General features: G+C 37.8%; 2 protein-coding genes across 2 annotated transcripts; one reads left to right on the top strand and one right to left on the bottom strand.

The window, feature by feature from the left end:
* Window positions 1–8,013: 8,013 nt before the first annotated feature.
* LOC140765814 (uncharacterized) lies at window positions 8,014–9,273 on the top strand. The gene is made up of 2 exons (XM_073105067.1): window positions 8,014–8,596; window positions 8,669–9,273. Exon 1 carries the CDS (start codon window positions 8,302–8,304, stop codon window positions 8,470–8,472), a length of 171 nt encoding a protein of 56 aa, XP_072961168.1. The 5' UTR covers window positions 8,014–8,301; the 3' UTR covers window positions 8,473–8,596; window positions 8,669–9,273.
* A 5,692-nt stretch (window positions 9,274–14,965) lies between these two features.
* LOC140765205 (fatty-acid-binding protein 3, chloroplastic) lies at window positions 14,966–19,984 on the bottom strand. The gene is made up of 5 exons (XM_073104164.1): window positions 19,730–19,984; window positions 18,956–19,057; window positions 15,755–15,910; window positions 15,465–15,679; window positions 14,966–15,341 (listed from the first exon to the last, which is right to left on the bottom strand). The coding sequence occupies exons 1-5, from the start codon at window positions 19,902–19,904 to the stop codon at window positions 15,183–15,185; spliced, it is 807 nt and encodes a 268-aa protein (XP_072960265.1). The 5' UTR covers window positions 19,905–19,984; the 3' UTR covers window positions 14,966–15,182.
* Between the last annotated feature and the right edge of the window lie 6,561 nt (window positions 19,985–26,545).

Here is a 26,545-nt window from a genome sequence, read left to right as displayed (position 1 = left end):
AATGAGGATGATGGGATTTAGAGTCAAAAGATCGGCTACGGAACAATTCTTTAAGATCTGAATTTATTATAGAAAACAGTCCGCACAATCATAAGAAAATATTCATCAGATATTTTTTGATAGTCATAAAATTACAAAACTAATTGGGTTGGATCCGTAACTTCCTAATCTACAACTTTCATATTTACGTCCTTCACAGATTCGAACTGTAGTAGGAACGAAAACATGGAATAACATGGGTGATGGTGGGGGTGATGGGTGGAGTGGATGTTAGGGTTATGGATGGGTATGGAGATGAGGGTGGATTGTGGAAGTGATTAAGGAAAGTAGACGAAGGGAATGAAGTGGTTGAGATTCCAAAGAAGAGGAGTGGCTCAATAGTCGAGATAGATTAGAAGCCAGGAGAAACCTTGCCAACTGTAGAGGTGGAAGGATGGTGAAGAGGGAGGAGGGAGAAGTCTAGAGAAAAGATAGGAGGTAAAAAATCAAGAATCCAATAGCATAATGAAGTTGGTTGCATCCACATATTTATAGAGGCTAGCCAACAAATCCTAAAACAATATGAAATCCTAATTCTAGAGGATTCCCATCGATTGCGTCTGAACGTGTCCGATCACGTTCGAACGCACTCAAAAAGCCCCTTCTCTAGATTTGCGAACGCGACACAAGCATTCACAAGGCGTTCGAACGCGGGCGTTCACAAGCGTTCACAAGGGCGTTCGGACGCGATTCCACCTGCGTTCGAACGCGACCTATAGAAATTTTATTTTAATGAAAATAAATACCTAATGCAATAAGAAAAGATCCTAACTAAGTGTATCAGAGGAGCCCCATGAAAGATGTTTTTGGGAAAGCCTTTGAGGAGATAATTAATGGAAAACCAAAAATATGATCTATTAAAGGAACAAGAAAAAAAAAAGAGGTGCAGAAGGAAATCAATGTGGATTTGAAGGGGAAGAAAAACATGGAGGAGGACTAGTCTATTGACTCTTTAGAAATCGAACCTCGTATAAAGACACAAGATGATGGGAAGTTGGTGATAGTGGAGAAAATATGGATTGGTAGGAAAATTTTGATTGAGAAGGAAACATGGACCAAAATGGAGAGAGGTGAAGCTACTGAAGAAGAAACTAAAGCAATAGAAGTTCAGCATATGTTAGAAGAAGAGGATAATCCAGCAATAAAATGTGAAGAACTCTTGATTACAACTAAAATATAAGAGTCCCACAAGAGCCATAGACCGCTAGTACGGTTAGCAACAAATACAATAAAATGCCAAGTAAGAGCAAACGAAGAGATGATAGTGGTGGATTTGAGAGAATTGCACCTAGTCTAAGATAGAAAGGCAAGAGAAGACCTGGTACAGTGGAGGATTTTCTAAAGGTTGCGATTTGTAGGGGTACCCTTTCCCCCTCTCCAGCCACCCCCCACCCAATCCCTACAATTCTATGCTAGAAGTTTCATATTTGCTCATGCGACTGGCCTCGCCTAGTTGCACTCACAGAATGATTGCGCTTTACAATCTTCTTCACTTCCCTGATAGGAGAAGATCTTGGAAGCTGAGGTGCACCTCGGACTAAAAGAAGCGACGCTTGAAGAATGGAAAATGACAGTGTATTCAGATGGCAATATTTTAATTATGGAACCATTACAATCAATTGGAGCTCTAGAGATTAAAAGATATACAAGGAAGAAGTGTAGAAAATCACCTCATGTGCCAATCAGAAGAAGTATAAGAAATATCATTAAACAAAGAGGGCAAGAGAAAACAAGTCAACAACAAAATGGAAGTGGGCAAATCCAAAGCTTTGGAAATTGCTGGAAAGAAGAGATCCCTAACTAGGTAAAGATCCTTTTTTTTACTTTTTCTGTTTTTTTCAAAATTTTTAGATGATGAATTATATTCAATTGTTCATACTTATGGTATTAATGTGGGTAATACCCAAGAAGAAAAGGAAGAAAAATTTGAAGATCCTAAGAGCCCTTGAGAGGGAAAGGGCAGAAAGTATTTAGACTCCGTGTAATTTAGACCGGAACTTCAGATAAGTGTAGTATAAAGGATATTTTCTGAAATTTCATGGGTATGGGATTATCTGAGAAGAGGCAAAGAGTTAAAGAATCTTGATTTCAAGTAGGTCAAGATTTTGTTTGCATACAAGAAACCAAGTTTGAGGTTTGTAAAGATATGATGGTTTTGGCCATGGGAGGAGGTAGGATCAATTGTTGGTCTTATTTACCCTCTAATAGTGCCCCAGAGGAATTCTCATTGATATTAATGATGAGAAACTTGTTATGTTAGATTGGAAGAAGAACTCATGCTATCACTAATGTGTTATGGCCCTCAAGAGTGGAAGGATAAAGAATTGCTTTGGAAGGAACTAAAGATATTTAAATTTGGGGAGGTAATTATTGGTTGTTGGGAGGTGATTTCAATATTATTAGATTTGAAAAAGATAGAAAAGAAAGAAATCTGTCCATTAACAATGGTTAGCTTTACTTCGAATTTATTCTAATCATGTGCCTCTTCTTGTGGATACTAGGATTGTGAAATCCAAGTCTCATTTCTCATTTGTTTAGGATGGAACACTTTTAGTTTTGCAAAGATGATTTTGATAAGCTGGTGAAAAAATGGTAGTCTCGCGAGACTGTGGGGTCCTCTACAATAGATGTTTGGATTGAAAAAAATCAAATAGTTATGACAAAGCATGAGAGGGTGGGATCAAAATATTAAAAAGGAAGACCAAGCTCAAAAAAATAATCTGATTCAAATTGTGAATCGGTTGGATCTGTTGAAAGATAAAATTTGCTATTTGATAAGGTGATGGTGAGAGAAAATGCTAGGTTATATTATATCAGTTATACAGAGAGGAGATGAGATAACAACAAAGGTCTAGACAGTTACGGTTGATTGCTAAAGATTTAAATGCTGTCTTTTTTCATAAGGTGGCTAATGGAAGAAAAAGATGGAATTTGTTACGAACCAGATCTAGATCGTTGGATGATCCTAAGATTATAAGGATAGTAATCTCCGAAGTTAGAGTTCTAATGGATCTGGAATGAAGCCAATCAAGGATCCGGATTAAAAGTATGATTAAAATAGTGGAGCAAGGCCAAATAGGGTAGAACGGTAAATAGCCAACGTTGCAGTAGTTGTTAGAGGGTGGCGGACGGCCAAGGGTGGTGGTGGATGGCCATAAGATAAGGTGGCTGCTAGGGAAGGTGGCTAGGGTTTAGAAGGTTAGGATGCTTCTACGACTATAATCTATTGCTAGAATGATGAAGGCAATCTAACGGCTAAGGTAAAAGATAAAGACAATAAGAAATATTTGGCTAAACTCATATTCATTCCATAATTATTATCAACATATGTCCACTCCTATTTATAAGAGTAAAAATCCCTAGCGGATCGAATCTACATGCGGATTATCTAATTATTTGAAATTCAAAACAAAAAGATAAAGCTAAGTAACTAATTTGACTCAACTCGACTTGACTCGATTTAACCCATGTGGTTGAATCATAACAATCCACCACGCTTTTGATATTTTGTCCTCAAGTTGACTAGTCTCTCACGTTCTTGTACAACTTGTCATGCCAATTAGTAGATTCGGATTTATCTTCTTCGAGTCCATCTAAGAACATGACGTGAGCTGGTTGGCGCTTGCATTTATGATTAGGGGTAATCGGTCATCATAATAAAAATACAAGTATTTTCTTCGGCACTCTTCCAAGTCATTGGGTGCAAAGCAACGCAAGATTATCTGTTAGTTAGGCTGAGCCGTTAGTGCAAGCCGAGTCAGGGTAGATGCCGTCTCTAGTGGGCCATGGGTTTGGACTATCTTTTTTCTCTCCTCCTTGTAGATCTGGTTCAGCTGATCCAACTTGGACTCTATCAGAACAGCTAAGGAGAAAGCTTCGTTAGAAGCAGTGTACCTCAAAGCCTTGATCTCAGCCTAAATGTCAAGCTTGAGCCTAATAATAAAGGTACTCTTCAAAGCCGAGTTAGACTAGTTAGTGACTCAATTGCATATCCGCTCGAACTCCTCCTAGTAAGCTCAAACTATTGTTGACCGAATTAGCTTAGTCAACATGGCAAGAAAGTCCTCGTTCTGCGTTGGACCGAACCGAGCATAAATCGCATCTGCAAAGTTCTACCAAGACTCGAATGGTCGAGCCCTCTTAGACGACTGGTACCACCTAATCACAATGCCCACCAACTGGAATGAGGCTAGCTAGACCTTTTGGTGGTCGGGCGTGCCATGGTACGTGAAAAACTGCTCCGTTAGATAGGTCCAATCTAGCGGATCTCCTCTAGAGAATTTTGGAAAATCAAGTTTGACGATCTAAGCTTGGATCCCAAAATATGGTTTGTTATCGCTGGCAAAGTGATCTCGTTGTCGAGGCTGGTCATGTGGGTCATAGGCCCATGGGTTCGATTGATGACACACCCGAGTTACACTCGAGTTCAGCTTAGTTTGATGACTTGGGCCCACCGGGTCATTCTACCATTCATCCTTAGGCTCGTACTTGTGCTCGAGATCATATCCATTGGTTCCAAATTGGTTCACACATGGTGGTCAAATCAATTCACGAAAATTTGGCTTGCCGTAAAAATCATGCACTTCATCACCTTTATTCAAATAACCTAACCCTAACCCTAGGGCTGAATTTGGAATTCAGCCTAGGGGTGCCACTGTAGGTTACATGGGGGGCGGCGGCAACTGGGTTCAGTTGTGGGTCGCCGGTAGTCAACCCCTAGCTGGTCCTCGTGACGGTAGAATGGTGGCAAACGGCGTGGAACCTAATTGTCGAGCTCGAGCTCGAGTAGGTGCAACGGCGGCCATGGCATGTCGCCGGCGGGTCCACTGGCCCCCGACGTCTACAAAAGGAGCTTGTGACCCCACTGCATGGAGCAGCGGTGGTAAGAAGTCACGGTGGAGCCGCTCCGACGTAGGGGTAGCTTTCCACGGTTGTGGATGTTGGGTTTAGCCACCCGATGGTCGCTGATAGTTGCAGCAGCCACCACTAGCTGGTATTCAGCACGGGAAAGGCCACCTTGGACGTCGGTGGTCATGGGGGCGCCAGACCCATGGTCGCCAACTGCAGGTTTGCTGCAGCGAGAACTCCTGTTATCGATGGTCTTTCGACAATTGTTGGCGTGAACAAAGGCCACGTCCCGAGTGCGATTGGTCTGGTAAAGCAAGTGGACGTGGCGGTTGGGGCCGATGGGGGCTAGATCTCCGCCGGTGGGTAGCTTGGCTTTTCGTCCCTAGCTTCTATCGCATATGAGGTAGACAACGTCGGAACTGTGTCATGGTCGGCTGCTTTGGTATCACGTCGACGACGTCAGAACAAAGTGGAGGATTTTAGACCTATAAACTTGTTAAATTGTAGTTATAAGATATTCTAACTAGTAGACTTTGTCAAGTGATTAATGATTTAATTACTAACTACCGAAGTACTTTTTTTATTGAAGGCAAATGCATTCTGGATAGCATGTTGAGTGCTCATGAGATTGTTTTTGGAATTAAAACGCACAAAACATAAGGTATTATCTGAAATTAGACTTTGAGAAAGCCTATAACAAAGTTAGGTGGGATTTTCTAGTTGATATTCTCAAATGGCATTCAAAAAAGTAGATTGGTTAGGTGATGCAATCTGTTAACACTGGGTCTTTTGCAGTAACTCTAAATTGTGAATTGGGGAAGTATTTTAAATGTAAGAAGAGTCTAAAATTGGGAGATCCTTTATCCCCTTACCTCTTTGTGCTGGTCGTAGATGGTTTAAACAGAATATGGAATAATGCTAGACAAGCACGATTTGATCACTGGGTTGGGAGCTGATGTGTGTGAGAAGGGTGTAATCAACCTTCAATATACAGATGACATTTTATTATTTGTGAAGGCTGATCATGAAGAAATTATGGTTTTGAAGTTCTTCTTTATGGCTTTGAAGTTGTTTCTGGTCTGAATTTGAGAAGAGCTCATTAGTTTATCTGGAAAAAAAAAATAAAGAAAAAGGGAATGAACTGGCTGCCGTGCTGAACTGCAAAGTAGAGAAATTACCTATGGAATATCTAGGTCTTCCTCTTCATGATAATAAGCTGAGGAAGAAGGATTGAATACCTGTGAAAGACTCGCAGGATGTTAAGGCAAATTGTTGTCTTTGGGTGGTCAGATCACTTTATAAATTCAAAATTGATTGCAGTTCCTTTATACGATTTATCCGTTTATAATGTATGTCTGGGTGCGTAAGAGAATTGATAAGTTAATAATGGACCTTCTTTGGCAGTCCTGCTGAAGCTAAAAAATGGTATGCTTTAGTAAATTGGGATAGAGTGTGCAAGAGAAAAGAATACATTTGTTATGAGGATTGTTAATACGCAGGAGTTTAATGTGCCGTTATTGCCCAAATGGTGGTGAAGTTTACTAAATTATGAAAATCATCAGTGGGCTTCAATTGTGATGCAACGCTATTACAGAAGAGTAAAGGTTCACTCTCGGGGCGGGCGGGCGGGATGGGGGGGGGGGGGGTGTGTAAATTTAGAACTATAAGAAAAAATAGTGGTATACATGGCTTAGTCTTATGACTGGAAAGAAATAATAAGATCTTTAATGAACTTATGAAGCCCTTACCCATAGGGTGACTACCTTATTCCTCAGCTAGGCCGGGATCTAGGGAGAAGAAGCTATAAAGAAAGGTTAACTCAAGGAGCAAAGGTGATTGTGGACTTGGAAGAGGATTGATGGGGTGTGGTTGCTGCTCTTTATATCATCTTCTTTTGTTACCTAGTTATTTTTGTGATATACTGGGGAACTTTATATACACGCTCTCTGGAGATTGTGTGATAGTTTTTTAGTTGTTTGAAGGAGTGGTGATACCATTTGACCTGGTGTGGTCCATGTACTGTCTTTGTTATTTCTGAATTGTTTTTGCTGTGGTAATCTAGAGAGGAGGTACCGTGTTTAAGTTTCTAACGAAACAAGAAGTGCAACCTATTTGTTAAAAAAAAAAATTGAGTATTTAGAGTTGGGATTGATTACGAATTAAGTAGAGTCAATTAGTATCAAATTAAGAGTTGATTCTATTTATTTGCAATAAAGATTGTTAGTCCGGGGCAAATCCGTCATAAAAAATAGAATTAAACTATAGTTTATTTCTATTGTACGGTAGAATTTTTGATGGAAGCACTTCTTAGTCTGAAAGGAAGGTCGGGTAAGAAGCCAACGATCTTCCATATCTATTCTCTTTCTTCTTTACCGATCGTTAACTTTTTTTTATATTCTTCACCGTAGAAATCAGGAAAAAGCTGAGTTTGGGGTTTGGTAGTACAGCCAATGTTGCCGAGAGGCTCCAAAACTCCAAATTTGGAGCTCGATGGAGCTCCAACCGAGCTTCAAACAGGGCTCTAAATTTGAAGCTATGAATAGTGAAAATAGAGCCGGGCTCCATTTGTCATATCAACTTTTTTAAAATATCAAAATTACCCAATAAATGTTATATTCAATCATTTTAATTTCATTTGTATTCTTTGTTAAATAATTTAGTTAGTTAAACTGAATATATAATTAATTTTACTAATCAATTTTTAACAAAAATAATACCATTGGAAAAGTCTCATCGAGACCTTTAAAATGAGTCTAATATTAAATTACTTTTGAGTTAATTTTAATTTTAATTTTTTTATTATTTATAAAAATGAGTCTAATATTAAATTATTTTTGAGTTAATTTAAATTTAATTTTTTTTATTATTTATAAAAATGAGTCTAATAAATTATGTATCCTAAATATAATTACTCAAAATTATCCTCAATATAAATATTAAAAATTAAAATACATTAGATATGAAATCATCAAACATAAAATACATTAAAAATGAAATACATCAAATAAAAATTACATTAAAATTTATTGGATTCTTATCTTATGACAAGATTTATATCTTATCATATTTAAGATATTTATCATGTTATAAGCAGCATTGGATTCTTATCATATCTGATCTTTATTAGATTTTTATCTTATGACAAGATTTATATCTTATCATATCTTTAAGATATTTGTCATCTTATGAGCATTGGATTCCTATCATATGATTCTTATTTTATTTTCAATTGACAAGATTTATATCTTATCATATCGATTTCTATCTTATCATATCTTTATGAGAAGATAGGAATCCAATCTTTAAGAACTTCATCTAAATTTTTTTCTTATATATAGTGTCATTCAACCATTCCGATTTGTAAATCATCTTTCAAACTCTTAGTTTTCATTTAGAAGTCTTTTATTTTATGATATGTCGACTATTCGAGGAAAGTCATTCAACCACCAAGAAGATCAAGTCTTATGCTTATCACGGCTTGAAGTCTCTCAAGATCCAATTTTAGGTACTAATAAGACGAAAGATAAGTTGTGGGAGAGGATTACATCAGTTTATCATGAGAAAATAAAAGATTCGCATGAGTAACAAAGGACTCCAAAATCGTTAAAATATTGTATGGATGCAATTAAGAAGATCATAAGCAAATTTTGTGGATGTATTCGACAGATCGAGCGTTCTTAACCCAAGCGGAGATTCTGAATTAGATATTGTAAGTATTCATTTCTATATTTACATTACCTTGTCATTTTGAATATATCTAATTTTTAATTTTTTTTATTAGATTATCAAAGCTAAAACTCTTTATAGAGAAGAAACCAACAAGGGGTTTCAACTTGATCATGTTTGGTTGATTCTCAAGGATGTTGAGAAGTGGGCTGACCCAACGCCTATCCCTTCAAAGCCAGACTTATCTGAAGGATCGTAGTCGAATACTATAAATTCTATTGATCTCAACACAGAGAGTGAGAATTTATATTTCATGGGTGATGACCAGTCTCCTAGTCTCAACTCATCAAGTTTGCCTATTGGAAAAAAGAAGGAAAAGGCAAAGAGGAGAAATCAAGAGCTTAGCTCTGAAGGTACCTTTCAACAAATAAGAGAAATGTTTACTAGTATGAAAGAACAACAAAACAAACGTGCTTTTTGTAGAGATAATATGCAACAAATGATAATGGTTAAATTAGAAAATGAAAAAAAACGTTAGAGCTATGAGCTATGCAATTGAATATTGATCGTGATCGCGAGGATAGAGAGATCTTGTCAATTGATTTAAATAAAATTGAAGATCTGAATAAACGTGCTTTCTTTCAAAGAAAAAGACAAGAAATTTACAGAAGAAACAATATTCATTTTCAAGTCGGAGGTTCATCGCAAGAAGGTGGACACAGTTAACTGGTGGCTACGGAGATGACTTACTAGAATATTAAACATCTATTGCTTTTATTATGTTTGGTTAATTTCTGCTTATTTTAGGTAATGTAATTTTGATATTTTTAGTTAATGACATGTAATGCTTATTTCGATGTTTATTTCGTGTAATGTAATTTCGATACATTTAATTAAAAAATTAGTAATTTAAAATTACTTCTAAAACTATTGAATATTAATCTTATTTTAAAGATCTCGATGAAAGTTTTCTAACCATATATTTTTTAATAAAAAATAATAACGCTAAGATGATCTATCAAGCAATTTAAAAATAACTAATATAATAATATATATTATATTATTATTACAATATATATGGAGCCTGGAGTGCACCGGGCTCTTGCTCCATTTTTGGAGCCATATTTGGAGATGCTCTGATGCGTTCTCTTTGCTTCTTCAGATTTGGAGTTTTCTTCTTCTCTTTCCTATGCTGATAAGAAAATCTAAGGGTATTTTTATTATTTGATATAAAACATTATCAATTTTCGATACTAAATTTACTATTCTCCAATATTTTGAAATCAACTTTACGTCATATCAAATTTAATTATTATTCATTATACTAATATTGAACTAAATAATTTAACAACTTATATTTGGTATTAACTTTCTTCTTCTGATATTAAAATTAGAATGCTTATTCTAAAATTAGCCTTACACCATGAATAAACGTGAATAAGGCCTTAAAAGTAACACAAAAGCGAAAACTTATGGGCCACGAAACCAAGCGTTTTCTTGGAAAGCATATATTATACGATTGTATAAGTTTGTCACACTCAAATCTCGCTGGGAAGAAGAAAAGAAAGAGCTTTTGCATTATGATTCCGTATCAACAGCACTAGGGACTGAAATTTTACAAAATAATCTTGTATCAGCTTTTTATTTTCAGAGAAGTCCTTATGTCATCATGTGACTATCACGTGGGTAGTTAGGGTCAAGAGTCCAGTTAGTTAGAGAGTGAGAGATGGGATCTGAGGGTATGATATAAACCCATCGATCCCCTTTCTATAATAATCATCATCTTCTAGAATACAATAGCTCTCTTTTCTCAGCTTGAGGGAGGAAAAAACCATTAAGCAAGGCTAATTACTCTCATTTGTACTCTTTTGGAAGTAATTAGAGAAGGGATTTGATCATTACATTTGGTATCAAAGACGGCATCAATTCTTGTGGTCAGCTCGTGGTTAGCTTAGAGCAGTAATTGGAGCATCCATGGCGAAATCTACTCGCTTGGCAATATTGGCAGATCTTTCAAAGAAGAATGAGCGGCAAATCCAGGACTTGGCTAAGCAACTTCAATCCCATTCGAAATCAATGATGCTGTCCATGGAGCACCTCCAAGCTCAGGTATGCTCTCGGATTGAAGTATTATTCAGGGTGCTAAATGAAATGAAAATGAAGGGAAAGGAGGGAGATAATGGTGAAACTTCATGAGTTAACCCAAATATTTCACCCAAATCATCTTCATATCCACATATTAGTAGGGAGGAGCCAATTGGAATCAAAGAAAAAATCTGTCCTGATTGGATTAGTAATGGATATGCTAGTGCTCCAAAGATTCCTAAGGTGGAGTTACCTCGCTTCATGGGTGATAATCCTAGAGCATGGTGCAGGAAATGCAGGAGGCTTTTCATATTTACAGCTATTCTTGAAGAACATAAAGTACTCTATGCATCTCTGTTTTTGGATGGTAAGGCAGAGTCTTGGTTTCAAGACTATCAAGAGAGCAAAAGCAAGCTGGACTAGGACAGCTTTGAAGAGAACTTACGTCTACGATTTGATGACTTGGGGGTATGATAATGTGATAGGAGAATTTAATAAGCTTATACAGAAGACCACTATTACAGCTTACCAAGAGAGATTTGAGGAGTTAAAGTCTCTAATGCTCATTAAGAACATATTTTTTACTGAAGAATATTTTATCCAAAGTTTCATTAGTGGTTTGAGAGATGATATCAAGCCAATGGTTCACATGTTCCATCCTCAAAACTTTCATCAAGCAGTGTTCATTGCTAAGATGCAAGAACATGTCATGGATTCTAATAATCGATTGAAGAGAGCACCAAATACAATTCCCCCTTCATATCCTAGATCTTCATTAACCCACAATCATTCACCTAGTATCAACAATCATTCAAACTTCACTGCTAGCACTACTACAAATCCTGTTTCAACTGGACGAGTTCCCATTGCACCATTCTTCACTCCCTCTGCAGTCACTCGACAGCCCAATATTGGTCTTTCAAAGCCTAGCTCCAATGTTCCTCCCATCCACAAGCTCACTCCGGCTGAAATGAAGTCTAGAAGGGATAGAGGCCTTAGCTATAATTGTGATGAAGTCTATAAAAAGGGGTATAAATGTGTGCGGCAGCAATTATATATGATTAACTTGGAAACTGACACTCAAGAGGAAGAAGAGGAGGCTTTAGAGGAACTACCTAGGACTGATGAACTGCCTAATTCAGCAATGGAAATATCTATACATGCCTTGGCCGGCCATGACTCCCGTCACACTATTAGGCTTCAAGGGGTGCTAAACAAAAGAAAAATCTACATATGGATAGTCAAGTACACACAGCTTCATAGATCCTCGTGCTATTCGAGATCGTAATTGTATTTTAGAGTGTACTAATCCCCTTTATGTCACTGTGGCTAATGGGCAAAGATTAATTAGCTCATCAACTTGTTCAAATCTATCTTGGACCATGCAAGGGCATGCATTTTCAGTGGATGTAAAGGTTCTCACTTTAGGTGGTTGTGATATGGTTTTGGGGGTGGATTGAATGAAAACATATAGTCCTATCCTCTTTGATTTTGAAAAACTTACCCTCACTTTTCAGAAGGAAGGCAGACAAATTACTCTTGTGGGAAACCAATCTGATGCAAGTTGTCTACTAATATCAGGTGCTTCACTTCAGAAATTGATCTCTAAAGGGCATTGTGCATATATTGGTCAACTTTTTTCAAACAAAATTCAGTTGTTATACTACCCTCTTTCAAGGAGTTGTTAACTTTGGTATGCTAACATTTTTTAGGAACCCCAACACAACCACCTCACAGGGCACGAGATCACCACATTCATTTGCACTCAGGGGCTATTCCACCCAATTTGAGGCCCTATAGGGTCCCCTATGCTCAAAAAAAGGTGGTTAAAAAAATAATACAGGAAATGCTAAATTCTGGAGTTATACAACCAAGCCACAACCCTTTCTCTTCACCTATTCTTTTGGTCAAGAAAAAATATGGTACTTGGAGGCTATGTGTGGACCACATGAAGCTGAATGATATTACAATCAAAAATAAATATCCAATCCTTGTCATAGACGAGTCACTAGATGAGTTACATGGAGCTAAGGTGTTTTCCAAGCTAGATTTGAGATCGGGCTACCATTAAATCCGAATTCACCCCACTGATATCAAAAAAACAGTATTTCAAATTCACTGTGGCCACTATGAATTCAAGGTGATGCCATTTGGCCTTTGCAACGCCCCAGCTACTTTCCAATCCTTGATGAATACTATCTTCCAACCTCTTCTGAGAAGGTTTGTCTTGGTTTTCTTCGATGATATATTGATTTACAGCCCTTCTTTACAAGTTCACTTGGATCATCTAGAATAGGTTTTGAAGATACTAAAGGAAAATTCTCTCTTTGCTAAGTTCTCAAAGTGTGTTATAGCAACCGACCAAGTGGAGTATCTTGGACACATTATAACTCATCAAGGTGTAGCTGCAAATCCTTCAAAGATACAATGTATGTTGGATTGGCCCTCCCCAACTACATTGAAACAACTTAAGAGATTTCTAGGTCTTACCGATTATTACCGGAAGTTTGTGCTAAACTATGGGCTAATTGCTAAACCCCTTACTGAATTATTGAAGAAGAACTCTTTTAAGTGGTCTCAAGAAGCAGAAATGACATTCCAACTCCTCAAGAAGGCCATGACTTCTCTTTCGGTTCTCACTTTACCGAATTTTAGCAAGCCCTTTGAGTTGGACACAGATGCTTGTGATATGGGTGTGGGTGTTGTGCTACACCAATCAGGGCAACCTATTGCTTATTTCAGTAAGGCATTAGGTCCCAAGTTTTCATCATATTCCATATATGAGAAGGAGTTATTTGGAGGGAGTTCATTTTATTATTCACAATAACCATCAAAGTATTAAATATTTTCTTGAACAAAGGTTGCACACCACTTTACAACAGAAATGGTTATCCAAATTATTGGGCTTTGATTATGAGCTGAAAGATAAAGAAGGTAGGACTAATAATGTCGTAGATGCACTCTCAAGATTACCAAAATGGACTAGTTCCCTAACTGCCATCACTAGTGTCACCCCCGCATGGCTAGAAGAGGTTTTGACCTCTTATCGAGGTGATTCATTTCCTGAAAATATGATCCCTAAACTAGTTATCTCTCAATCTGGTGACTACTCATTTGCACGAGGTCTTATAAAGTTTCATACCCGTATCTATATGGGAGCTAATACTGATCTCAGATCTTGAATCATTTCTACTCTACATGCTTCACCCTTGGGGGGACATTCACAATTGCAAGCACATACAAAAGAGTTAAACAGTATTTCTATTGGCCTGGACTTAAACAGCATATTCTCACATATGTCAAGCTATGTGATATATGTAAGTGGCACAAACATGAGAACACCCACCCAGCTGGCCTATTACAACCACTTCCAATTCCTAAAAAGCTATGGGTTGACATCTCAATGGATTTTATTGAAGGATTGCCGAGGTTTGAAGGTAAAAAGGTAATATTAGTGGTTGTGGACAGATTGAGCAAATATGCTTATTTTATTGCTCTTCCTCACCCATACACTGCTCCTCAAGTGGCCACTCTTTTCTTGAATCATATTCACAAATTACATGGCTTGCGAAACACAATTGTGAGTGACCGAGGTTCAGTTTTCTTAGTGCCTTTTGGAAGAAACTTTTTAGTAGATTGGGCACCTCATTGCACTTTAGCACTGCTTATCATCCACAATCCGATGGATAGACGGAGCGGGTAAATAGTTATTTGGAGTCTTATCTCCGTTGCATGACTAGCTCCAAACCAAAGAAGTGGGCAAATTGGTTATCTCTAGCCGAGTGGTGGTTCAACACAAATTATCACAATAGTATTAATCTAACTCCTTTTCAAGCTCTATATGGGTATCCTCCACCCTAATTAGCTCTTTTGGAGTCTGACCGCATTACTAGTACTACCTTACCCATAGTCAACGCGGATGGCAAGTCGCTTCTTCACCCCAACAAGATCTTGGCTAGGAGGATGGTGAAGCGGAATAACCGAGCCATTTCACAAATTATAGTACAGTTGAGAAACTCCGACCCTGAGGAAGCTACTTAGGAGGACTATTACACCATTACACGCTAGTTTCCTGCTTTAGATCCTTAAGGACAAGGATCTTAAGAGGTGGGCATTTGTCATGCTCAGAGCTCGCTGGGAAAAAGAAAAGAAGAGCTTTTGCATTATGATCCCATATCAACAGCACTAGGGACTGAAATTTTACAAAATAATCATGTATCAACTTTTTGTTTTCATAGGAGTCCTTAAGTCATCATGTGACTATCACGTGGGTAGTTAGGGTCAAAAGTCTAGTCAATTAGAGAGTGAGAAATGGGATCTGAGGGTATGATATAAACCCATCGAACCTCTTTCTGTAATAATTATCATCTTCTAGAATACAATAGCTCTCTCTTCTCAGCTTGAGGGAGGGGAAAACCATTAAGCAAGGCTAAATGCTCTCATCTGTAGTCTTTTGGGAGTAGTTAGAGAAGGGATTTGAGATTATTAATCTCAGATCATTACAAAGTTCAGATAATGTGAACTAAACTTACTTGAATTTGGTTTTAGCTGAGAATCTTTGGCAGAGCATCTGCTATTGAGGCTTTCAAACTAGGGGAAACTGGAGAATTCCCAAAAAATCCATCATAGAGTGCCAGGTTGACGTTCTTTGATTCAATTTCAGCATCCACTTTCATTGGAAATTCATTAGGAGAGACAGAAATCTGCACATAGCAAGGAAAGTTAATGAATTGAATACTCATTTTCTCCAATATCATAGTAGTCACTGTTCCACTAAAGTTGATAGTAAAATGAATAATGCTTTCAAAGAAGTCCTTGTTGCATACCAGCATCTTAGATGGCTCTGTCCAAGTTAAAAATATACATGTTCCTTGTTTGAGATCACGTCCTTGAAATGTGTTGCGGAAAATTGATATTGCAGATTCATCCATAGCTGTTGGCTTTTCAATTCTGGGAGTTATGACATCATCCAAGGCATTCCAGAATGTCTTACCATCGACATCTCTAACAAGTATTATACGCAGTGACTTCTCAACAGGTGCTGCACATCATGCTTACCCTAGTCAGGATGATATTTCTCCTTGCACAAAAAAGATAAAGGCTTTCTAGTCAATACTTTCATATATGGTGTAGAACACTGATGAATCTTCTAAAATATCACTAGAAGACTTTCCTTTCACAGCATCTAAGCTATCTCTGATTAACCCTTCCACATAAAAGCCAGCAGCATAGACCTTCACACCAATAATGGCAAATATCTTCTCTCGGAAACCTAGAACAGAGAAAGCTAGACTTCAATTGACTATGCAACAATAAATAGACAATTCAATTCAAGTTTCAAAGCATCCAATTAACATTAGAAAGCAGGAAGCTAAACACCCAGTAACAAAGAAACAAAACACCATCCAGGTAGACTTGCAAAGAAATCCACTCCAAGAGAAAAAGAAGAGCTCTCTTCATAGTTCACAGTGGCTCTTAAAATTTTTTTGTTTTTTAATCATATGACAATTTCTTGTCACAGATACTTTCAGATTATCTTTGAAAAATGTAAAATATAAAAATCGCCATTCTCTAACAGCTCAAGGTTTTAGAGTAGTTAGGGAATTAATATAATATCATAACCAAAGGTTATGGGTTTAAATCCTATTATGAATTATAACACTCCACTCATTTAAATTAAATACTTCTTGGGCCCATAAAAAAGATTCACCTCAAAAGTGTGAGAGAGTATTAAAATATAAAATATAAAATATAAAAACCACCTTCTCTAACAGCTCAAGTTTTAAGAGCAGTTAATGAGTTGACAATCTTTTTCCACCCTTCTAGCATTGTCCATCTTCTCAAATGCAGTTCTTCTAAGCAACAGTGCTGATACATTAAACATTTGGAAAGGTAGTGATAACATGTGATTTCTTCCTGTTGATTATTCAGCAATATAGTGGACATTGAATTATCTGAGATCTTGAAGAGTGGAAACTCACTATATTTGATCTTTTTGTTATTTCTTTTCTTTTTTTAATTCATTAAGATCATTGTATCATTCTTCCAAAAGTGTCATTTGTATCACAGCCATAATATGACCTCTCATGAGTACATGGTCACGGCCAAGTTGGTGAGGGAAAAATGTATAATCTAGAAATTCACCTAACAACGTGAAGAATAAACCGAGTAAAGTATCTAATCTGTAAGAATGAAAAAGGAAAAAAAAATTAGTTGGTGATAATTCACCAACTACTCGAAAAGTTTTAGTTGTTAGAGTACAAATGTTTTATCTTTCATCTGGCTTGAGAAATTTTTGATAGGTACAACAACTAGACTTGAATTAAATGGGTGGAGGATCAACTACTCTAAAATATTAGGCTATACGAAAACAATAGTTTTTACCTTTTATATACTAGCAATTGGGAAGTTGGGAGATAAAACAAGGTTAAGAAATAAAATAAGTGTAAAGCAATGCTCAAATGAGACCATGTGTGTGCAGCTGACAGTACTTGTTGGCAAGCATGTTGGACGAACCTCAAAAGAAAGATCAAAAGATTCAGTACAAGTAAACAACCATGAAGACAAGATAAAATATTTATGTGGAAAAAAATCTCAACCAGGGAAACCCTTGTACACAAACTGTAACTTTATAGAACACCAACTTTAGCTTTATGCAGAAAAACTCTCATCTACAGAAACATCACAAGACAATTAAGATGCATTCTCAAAAATGTACAACTATGATATCATGCTAGTATGCTGTGAGCATGTGTATGACTTATCCATTCCAGTTGGAACCATATTGACTTGAAATGTGCTTGTCTATTTAGGACCATTTAATATTAGCCCAATCAGACATAGTCCATGCAATATAATATTAGGTAGAAATCATCATGACCATCTCTGATTCAATGTAATTAAGCATATGGAAAGGTCGAAAATCTAGAACTAACTTATTATGATTGCGAGGCCTCAAGATCATAAAAGTTACCAAGAAAAATCATATATTCCAAAGTTTCAAGGGAAGCTTAGTTAAAAGATGTTATGCTGACACAAGGCACAAAAGGCTACTAACACAACTTGCATGCTTAGGAATGAAGACTTATACTCCTAATAAGCTATTAAATGACAAAAATATAATCTAATACTTCAAACAAGATCTAGTTACTTAGGATATTTCATTGATTTGATTTACTTGTCTGTGAGATCTTAAATAATTAAGATGATCATTGATCAGCCGTTAATACTTAATAACTATTAAGATAAGGTTTTCATTGTCTAAACATATCTCTCTCATCAATATTTTCCCTCTCTTTCTCTCTCCTTCCCCTTAACACATTCTTTGCTCCTCTATCTTATCTCTCTCACTAAAGAAAGTGTTTCTTATTTTGATTTGACTAGTACTAGTCTCTTTATCTCTCGTTAATTCTCTCAAAGTATTGTTGTGACTTGCTCCTCAAATAGATGTGTAGAGATTGCGGTCTTCATCAGTTCTAAGTAAAAATGCAATTGGAAAGAGAGATTGACTCGTTTTTTTTCCAAATAAAACATGTGGAGAAAGACTATGACTAATGAACCTAATAAATCTGATTCAAATTTGGTAAGAGAAAATCAAGATATCCAATTCAAATATGATTATCTCCAGAGTCGAAAAAAAAAGAAAATCGCTCTCGTGCCCCTCTCTTAGTGGCCCTCTATCTCTAATATCAATTAAATCTAGAGAAGAAGTGATTGTTAAAAAATTCTTTCATACCTAAGATTCAGCAATAGATAGAATTTCCCTCATGCAATTTAACCAATTAAGAAAGAGGGCATAAAGAAGAGCCTATTCCTTATACAAAGCTTTTACAAGTGCTAATCTTTTAGAACCGGTATTGTTCTCAAGATCTTTAAAGTATTTCTTATTCCTCTCATGTCCAACAAGCAACATTTTTTAGATTTGTTTCTTGTCTTGAGCTTATCCAATTTGGGTTATGGCAAGTTGCATCACAGGATCCAATATAACCATATAATAAGTTGGAGATATTTGAGCTTCTCAAAGCTTCAAATTTTCCCTGTGTGATTATGGTAACTTGGTAAGTCATTCTAGGACCTAGCAAACCAAAGTGTTCTTAGAGTAACTTTTTTCTTCTCAAGTTTGTACGGATTGCTTACTCCTTCAGAAATCTTGTTTGTTGCAAACTACTAGATCTTGTGGTTTCCTTTTATTATTTCCGTAAAGTACAGCACATAAACTAACCAAAATACTGGCATTTACTAGCAACCTGAAAAGTTATTAAGAAATAAAAGCACAACCTCGTAACTCTAAATTTGAAAAGTTTGAACGGTTATGTACCGGTGCCGAGTAGAATCAGTTGTTTTGAGCTACCAGGAACACTCAACTCCTTTGGGAACTTCACGTTGGTCGCAGGCTCCATAGCATATTCAACATTACCAACTGCAAAAGGGAAAGCTTCAATAATAGATCACAGTACATTCCAAAGCAACTTTAGTATAAAATATGGCTCTTAACTTCTTATATTGGTAACAATAACTAATAAGAGCGGAGCTTCAATTTGACTAATAGTATTGTAGACACATCCCAACAATGAAAAATCAACAATAAGGCATCTAACCTGTTCCTCTCATTAAAGGTAATCTAAAACATAATGTGTTAATTTAATTTCAGCACTCTTAATTTCTTTGTAGAGTTATTAAATTGCCACTCGTTTTGCACATAACTGAGGCATATACTAAAACCTGGAGATTATATGATTGCAGTCACTAGATACATTACATTGGACATTGTAGATTATGTATAACAGAGCAGACCATTAAAGTAAGTGTTCATTTGTTTCATATTATTGGTAGAATTAAGCCTGCAATTAGGAGTTGGAGTGATAAGGAAGGAACGCTATTATTGTAATTTAAACATATGGTTCATAATTAGCACAAATGATGATTTAGGGTTATCCAGTTAAATTCCCCCAAATTAACAAGAGACACCTTCCATCAAAACCAAAGAAATTGTGGGTCTACACTACAAGATCCTCCACAAAAATTAACAACTGAGGAGGAAAACAACACTACTGAAACAATAGTAAAAAAGACTGGCATTTCCATTATAAACCTGAAGCTCTCGGTGCCAGAGAGATCAGGCTCTTTTGACCGAGGCTGTGGAATGCCGAGCGTAATCTCGGTAGATTTAGAGAGAGAGGACGGCTTTGGAGGAGGAAGGATGAATTGGGTCGGCATCTTGGAGTTGGAAAGAGCGGTGTAGTTGGAACGGAAACCGCGCCGGTCATTTCAGTCGGCTATCCGAGCAATCTTCTGACGTAACTCTCTCCCTCGCTCTTCACTCGTGAGTAGTGACATTAGCACCATCAGATGAAAAAAAGCTGGATAGTAGTCATGTCCACGTGGCGTCCTAATAGACGATGCTTATCTTGAGGTAAACACCATAATGTTTGTGAATTTTCTTGATGAATGCGTAAGATTAAGATTATGCACATACTGCCGCTTTCAAGACTTTCATTATCAGAAGATGAAATCCTACAATAGTTTTTTTTCCCCTTATCATCCTATCATGATTTCTTTGGACTATTTGCAACTTAATTGCCCTTGTTTTATGTATGTATTTGCAACTTTGGGTTAAAGTTATTGCATTGGCATAATCAATCATTAAGCCACTCTTTAAACTCAAAACCAACAAAAGAAAACCTGCAAGTTACTCATCTTCTCTTCTCCACTTTTCACTTCTTCTCATCTGATCTCATCTTCACAAATCCATCGAATTCGGCTACCAGATTCGAACTCAAACTCTAATCCACCATCAACCACAAAACTCCAAAAGCTCTAAAGTCCTCTCTTCCTTCTCTCTTAAGAATCATTTTTAACAATCATGGCACCACGTCAGAAGTAAAAATCTATTGCAGTTTAAGCTAATCAAATCGTTATTACCTAATGCATATTTATATATTTATGGGTGCACAAATTAATACTTGATGGAATGATTCCCTAAAGCTAAAGTCGCTGAAATAATTTTTTCTAAAGTTAGTTCGTGAAAACTGTTGAGCAACGTTTCTCTAATAACAACATAGTTGTATCTTAAATTTGGAGCTCTACTATTAAATTTAACATATTAGTTGCATTTGTTCACCAAGGAGCACATATAATCCAATGGTAAAACGATGAGTGGTAGGATCACTGGTCTAATCAACATAGGAATAAGGACGAAGAACAAGAGATGAATGAGCACACATCAAAAGAGAGCGAGTAATAGTTCCCCTTACACATCTGAGAATCCGGACTCTAACGAGTTAGGTGATATTTAGATCATTTTAATTGTATTTTTCTAAGAGTTAAAATTGATGGGATTTATGAATCTTTGGGTCACGTGATTTTACTTATCCTTCTATGCACTTCTCAAAATAAGAAAATTTGACATGCTTAATTTAATCTAAATAGATACTAATATTTTTTTAAAAGAAAATATATATGATTTTGTTATCTTTCCCTTCTCACCTTTTTCTAGCAAAATTCTTATTTAACACTACCTTCTACTTCTTGATCTAATTTGATCAAAAGCAAAGTATATGATTTTAATCTAATTTGTAGGTTTAATTATTTTTACTTGTCAAATTGGTTGAACTTTTGAATTTTTATAAATTCATGGATAGCTACTCTATAAAATTCAGCTACTCTTGAGAGACTCCGTTTTTATCTATTGATAGGTTTGGCACTCCTTGACGTATCGCTTTATATCTACCTTCATTCCCAACCAAGTGTAGCTTTCATCCTCAACACCGCTTTATATCTACCTACATTCAAAGTGTTGTAGAAGTGCTCCAATAGCTGGCAGTATACCTCCAAGTCCACGTGCATGCAGATGCGCCCACAGTCCAAAATTAGCCCATCGAGCACCTCAAGCTCTAATTGTTGCGTCGGGTCAATCATGATCTTTTATAATAGCTCAAAATAACATTGATTAGCTGTACTTGCATTCCTTAAGTCCTCCAAGAAGGGAAAGGTAGAAGTAAAGAACACCACAAGCTTGGCTAATGTCAGGTTACATGATAGACTAGCGGCGGCCTGATTTTCGATCTCCTTCTTGTACACCATCTCATAGTCGTATCCCGTCAACTTGGATACCCATCTCTACTGTGTGAGAGTGTGTATTTGTTGCCCAAAGAAATCTAGGAGGCTCTATTCATTCATACAGATTACAAAGCATCGTTCAATGAGGTAAGGGCACCACTTTGTGATCGCATGAAGTATTGCCAATATCTCCTACTCATAGGTGGACAATTGCATTGATCTCTCGGATAAGGCTTTGCTCAAATATGCCGCTAGTCTACCTTCTTACATCATCACCGCTCATATTCCAACAATCGATGCATCACACTCGATGACGAATTACTTGGAGAAGTTCGGCAAAGCAATAATAGGGACTATGGTCATGGCTGATTTGAGCTCCTCAAAGACAGTCGTGGCATTTTATCCCCACAAAAATCCATCCTTTCTCAGTTAAGTGGTCAACGGAGCAGTTGTCTTCCCATATCCAACAATAAAGTGACGGTAGTACCCTGTAAAATTGAGAAAACCCCACAATTCACAGGCATTCTTTGGTTTCGGCGACTCCACCATGCAATGTATCTTCTCGAGGTTGACAGCCCAGCCATCTGCTAAAATCACATGTCTCAAATACTCCACCTGCTACTCTCCCAAGGTTTGCTATTGATGAGAATATTATAAAAAAATATAAGCACATACAGACAAAGCAATGGACGAAAGATATTGTTTATCAAGCCTTGGAACGTTGTCAATGCATTTGTTAGACCAAACGGCATAACCTGGAACTCATATTGGCTGTCATGAGTCTGAAATGATGTTTTGTGAACATCATCCTAGTTCACTCGGATCTGGTGGTATTTGGCCCTTAAGTCAAGTTTGCTGAAGAAGAGAGCGTCCATCAACTCATCCAATAACTCCTCAATTATAGGAATGGGGTATCAGTCCTTGACAGTAATGGAGTTCAGTGCATAATAGTCCACATAGAATTGCCAATTCCCATCTTTCTTCCTTACCAACAACATGAGTGAAGAATATGCACTCTGATTATGCTATATGATCCCCTAGTCTAGCATCTCTATCATCAATCTAAAGATCTTCTAAATGTGAGGCTAGTAATAAGGCTTCACTTTCGCTAGTCCGACGCCTAGCATGAGCCAAATCATCAACTATACCTGACTCCTATGTCTCCTTGAGCTCAATAGGGCCTAGCTACATCAAGTAAGCTGGGTCCGTAGTGCTCGGCAAACCAAGTAGCAGTTGCAAAGTAGCTCCCTAGTGTGGTCGAATGCCATCAAGTCGCACCCTCTTGCCATTGTACTTAAAGGTGAGGCGCATCTCTCTAAAGTTGAATGTAATTAGTTCCAAGCTCTATAGTCATTGTGTCCACAAAATGACGTCTTCTCTATAGAGTGCAATATGGTGGTCATTGTCCTACTGCACTCGAAGAAGCCCGCAATGGGTACCCTAAGCAGTCGGGTGCACGCATTGAGTTCGGTTGTGGCTTGCTACTCCATGGTTGCTTGCCTTGAGTGCCCTCTAAGTGCTCAATGCTTGTCCTCCATGAGTATAGCATCCTCTATGGCTTGCCCTAGATCCATAGATCATAAAGCTTGTACATCCGCTTGAATGTCCTCCCACAAATCGGTAATTAAATAATTGAGTCTAATCAAGTCAATTAAATATTTTAGTCTAGTGATGAGTTATCTTGGGAACCCAAATTCAACTTGGGCTAGTCGAGTTATATTGATTGATCGAGTCCTTATCTAGGTCGGTCTAGAGTTATCCTCTATAAATATGTGGAGGAAACTCTAATTTCATCATTATCTCATTATTGGATTGCTTTACCACTATCTACCTCTCTCTATATCTTAGTCGTCAGCCTTATCTCCTCAACCTCCCTCCTTGCCAATCGCGTCGCCATTGTTTGTTCAGTCTCTTCCAGCCCCTAGCCTCCCTCTTCTCCTCTACTTCTCATTCCAACTATATTCAAAACCCTATTACAAAAGAAGGCAAATCTGCACTAGAATAGCCATCAACGGCAACAACATGTAAACCGATCTAAGTAGATACGATCTCGATTCATCTAGTTGTTTCACCCTCCGACATTCGTCTACTCTTTCAAAGATATTTTCCAATCTAGACATCGGATTGACATGAAATTAGATTCATTAGAAAGCTTGGTCATAGGGCTACAACATATCAAAATTTCACAAAGATCCAAAAATCTCTCAAACTTTTCATGCAAATTTCTATCCAGAACCACTTGCAAAATGGATCAAACCTTTTCGAGGGGAGATCATAACTACTATCCTAACCATAGGCCTAAAGACCTATTGCACAGAGAAAACACCTACTAGTGACCCTAGTTTAATCCATAGATGCTTAGAGAGGAGAAGCTTGCATTCAAGGATCATATGATGGATAGCCTAGTCTGGATTAGCAACTTGACAATCGCTGAATAGCCATGTCACATCCTTGAGAGAAAACTTGAAGAACTCCTTTAACCTAGCAAGAATGGTATGTGCATCGCCTAGTGAAAGGCTAAGATAGTGATAAAGGAAGATAGAATGGACTAGAGGTTGAGAAGCTTGACTAGGTTTGACAAGAATACTGATGCCTCCATGTTGAGAGCTGCATTGCTGTGTTGACCCAACCCACCCAAGTGGGGGAACACCAGAAATTGATGCCCAAACCTCACCCTTAGGCTGATCCAAAGTGCAATTGAAAGGGCCTACGCTACTTGAGTGGAGCTTGTTGGCCTTAAATACGACTTATCTTGGGGAGACCTCTACATTTTTAGTGACCTTTTCACACCTTTCCTAAATGCACCACAACAAGTTGAAGCAAAACAAGACATCCTCCAAGGGTAAGTTAGAGCAGAGATAAGTAATCAAGGCTTCCAAAAAGAAGAGATGGCTAGTAGATTTAACTCCTAGATGGCATGAAAGCCATGTAGCGCACGAGAATAGGCAACCGAGAAGGAGGTGGTCAATAATCTCGCTAGAAGAGGAGCACATGAGCAAACTTCATCAATGGCTTGGATGCGGCTACGAAGAAAAACTTTTGCTGGAATAGCTCGGACTAAACACCTCTGTAAAAATGTCTTGACCCTAGGAAGCAAGTATCTTGAGCGCCAGATTAATTGTAATAACCTAGAAAATAATAATAATAATATTAATAATATAGAAAAATAAATAAAAATAAAATAATAATGTATAAATTAAATAAAAAAAGAGATAAAAAGAAAGAAAAAAAATTGGTGTTACATGGCACGAGCTCGTGCCATGCAAATTGTGGACGCATGTTGAGGGCACCACATGCGCCCACAACCGCCGACCCAGCCAACCGGGCCCGGCCAGCTGGCCGCAGTGGGCTCGGCACTGCTGTAGCTGCCGCCTTACCTCCTCCACTACCTCTCTCTCTATAGCTCTCTCTCTCTCTAGCACCTCTCTTTTTCTCTTCTGCTCACCGATGGCTTCTCGCCGTCGCCGTCATCGCAGCCGCACCCTTCACCGCCTCTCTCTCTATAGTTCCCTCTCTCTAACTCGCTCGTTCTCTCTCTCACTCTCTTACCCTCCTCTCTCTCTCTATATATCACCTCTCTCTTTCTCTCCTTCTTGTCGACGGCTTCTTGCCGTTGCCGTCGTCGCCGCCGCACCCATTCACTGCCTCTCTCTCTATAGCTCTCTCTCTGTAAGACTCTCTCGTACTCTCTCTACCCTCCTCTCTCAATCACCTATCTCTCTCTCTCCCCTCTTACCGACGCTGGCCTGCTGCTGTCGCCGTCGCCGTTGCCACTACCACCGCCGTAGCCTAGGTGAGCCTCCCTCCTTTCCCTTCTCTTCTTCTTCTTCTTCTTCTTCTTCTTCTTCTTCTTCCTTTTATCCTGTACTTCTTTTTCCTCTCTTCGTTTTACCTTCTGCGGCAATAAAACACATGTCTAAATTACTTATGTTATTTAGTTTGAAAAAACCCCTAGACACACGTATGTATCTAACCTCTAGGTAATGATATTTCTCGTTCGCTTAAGTAAAAGTCGGAAGAAATATTAAAAACGAAAGTAGAGATGAACACCAAGATTTTACGTGCAAAAACCCAAAATAGGAAAAAAACCACGGATCTAAACTCGGATCAAAACCAATCACTATGATAGTAGCAGTTACAAGACTAACTCACAAAACAACCCGTCGATCCAAACGACTTTGTTCCTCTCGGTCTTAATCGCTAGAACCCACGATTCACTGCTTCTTGTGATTGAAGTCCAATCTCAATAGCCCTCGAGATTGATCTTTCGTCTAGATAGCCCTTAAGACGAAAGATTAAATTCTTGTAGATGAGTGGAACCTTGTTAGTTGAAGAACCGATGTAGCCTCAAGAAGTCTCCTTCAATAATATTTCTTCAACCACCCTAGAGTTAGGGTTCCATAATCCTTATATATGATATTCAAGATAGAGCTAAATCCGAGTCTTATCCATACTCATGATCTTTAAGATAGAGCCAAATCCGAGTCTTATCCGTACTCACGAAAGTCCAAGAAATTGCAAACTTCATAGCTGCGTTCGAACACGGCCCCGGTGCGTTCGAACGGCCTAACTTAATCTCAGGTGCGTTCGAATAGGCCCAAGTGCGTTCGAACGCGACAGATTGAATTCTTTATGTTGCGTTCGAACTCGTTTGTAAACGCTACTCTCGATCTATGTGAACATAGTACCCGCGTTCAAACTTGTTTGTGAACGCTGCTCTCGGTCTGTGTGAACGCAGTACCCGTGTTCAAACGCGCTTGTGAACGCGGCTCTCTGTTTGTGTGAACGCAGTGCCCGCATTCAAACGCGCTTGTAAACACAGTTTTCGCGTTCGAACGCGTTTGTGAAC

Source organism: Typha angustifolia, chromosome 8 (assembly GCF_048772165.1).
Source record: "Typha angustifolia cultivar Huaian chromosome 8, ASM4877216v1, whole genome shotgun sequence".
NCBI lineage: Eukaryota > Viridiplantae > Streptophyta > Magnoliopsida > Poales > Typhaceae > Typha > Typha angustifolia.
The sequence above is the reverse complement of the archived record's forward strand: the minus strand, read 5'-3'. Positions and strand labels throughout refer to the sequence as shown.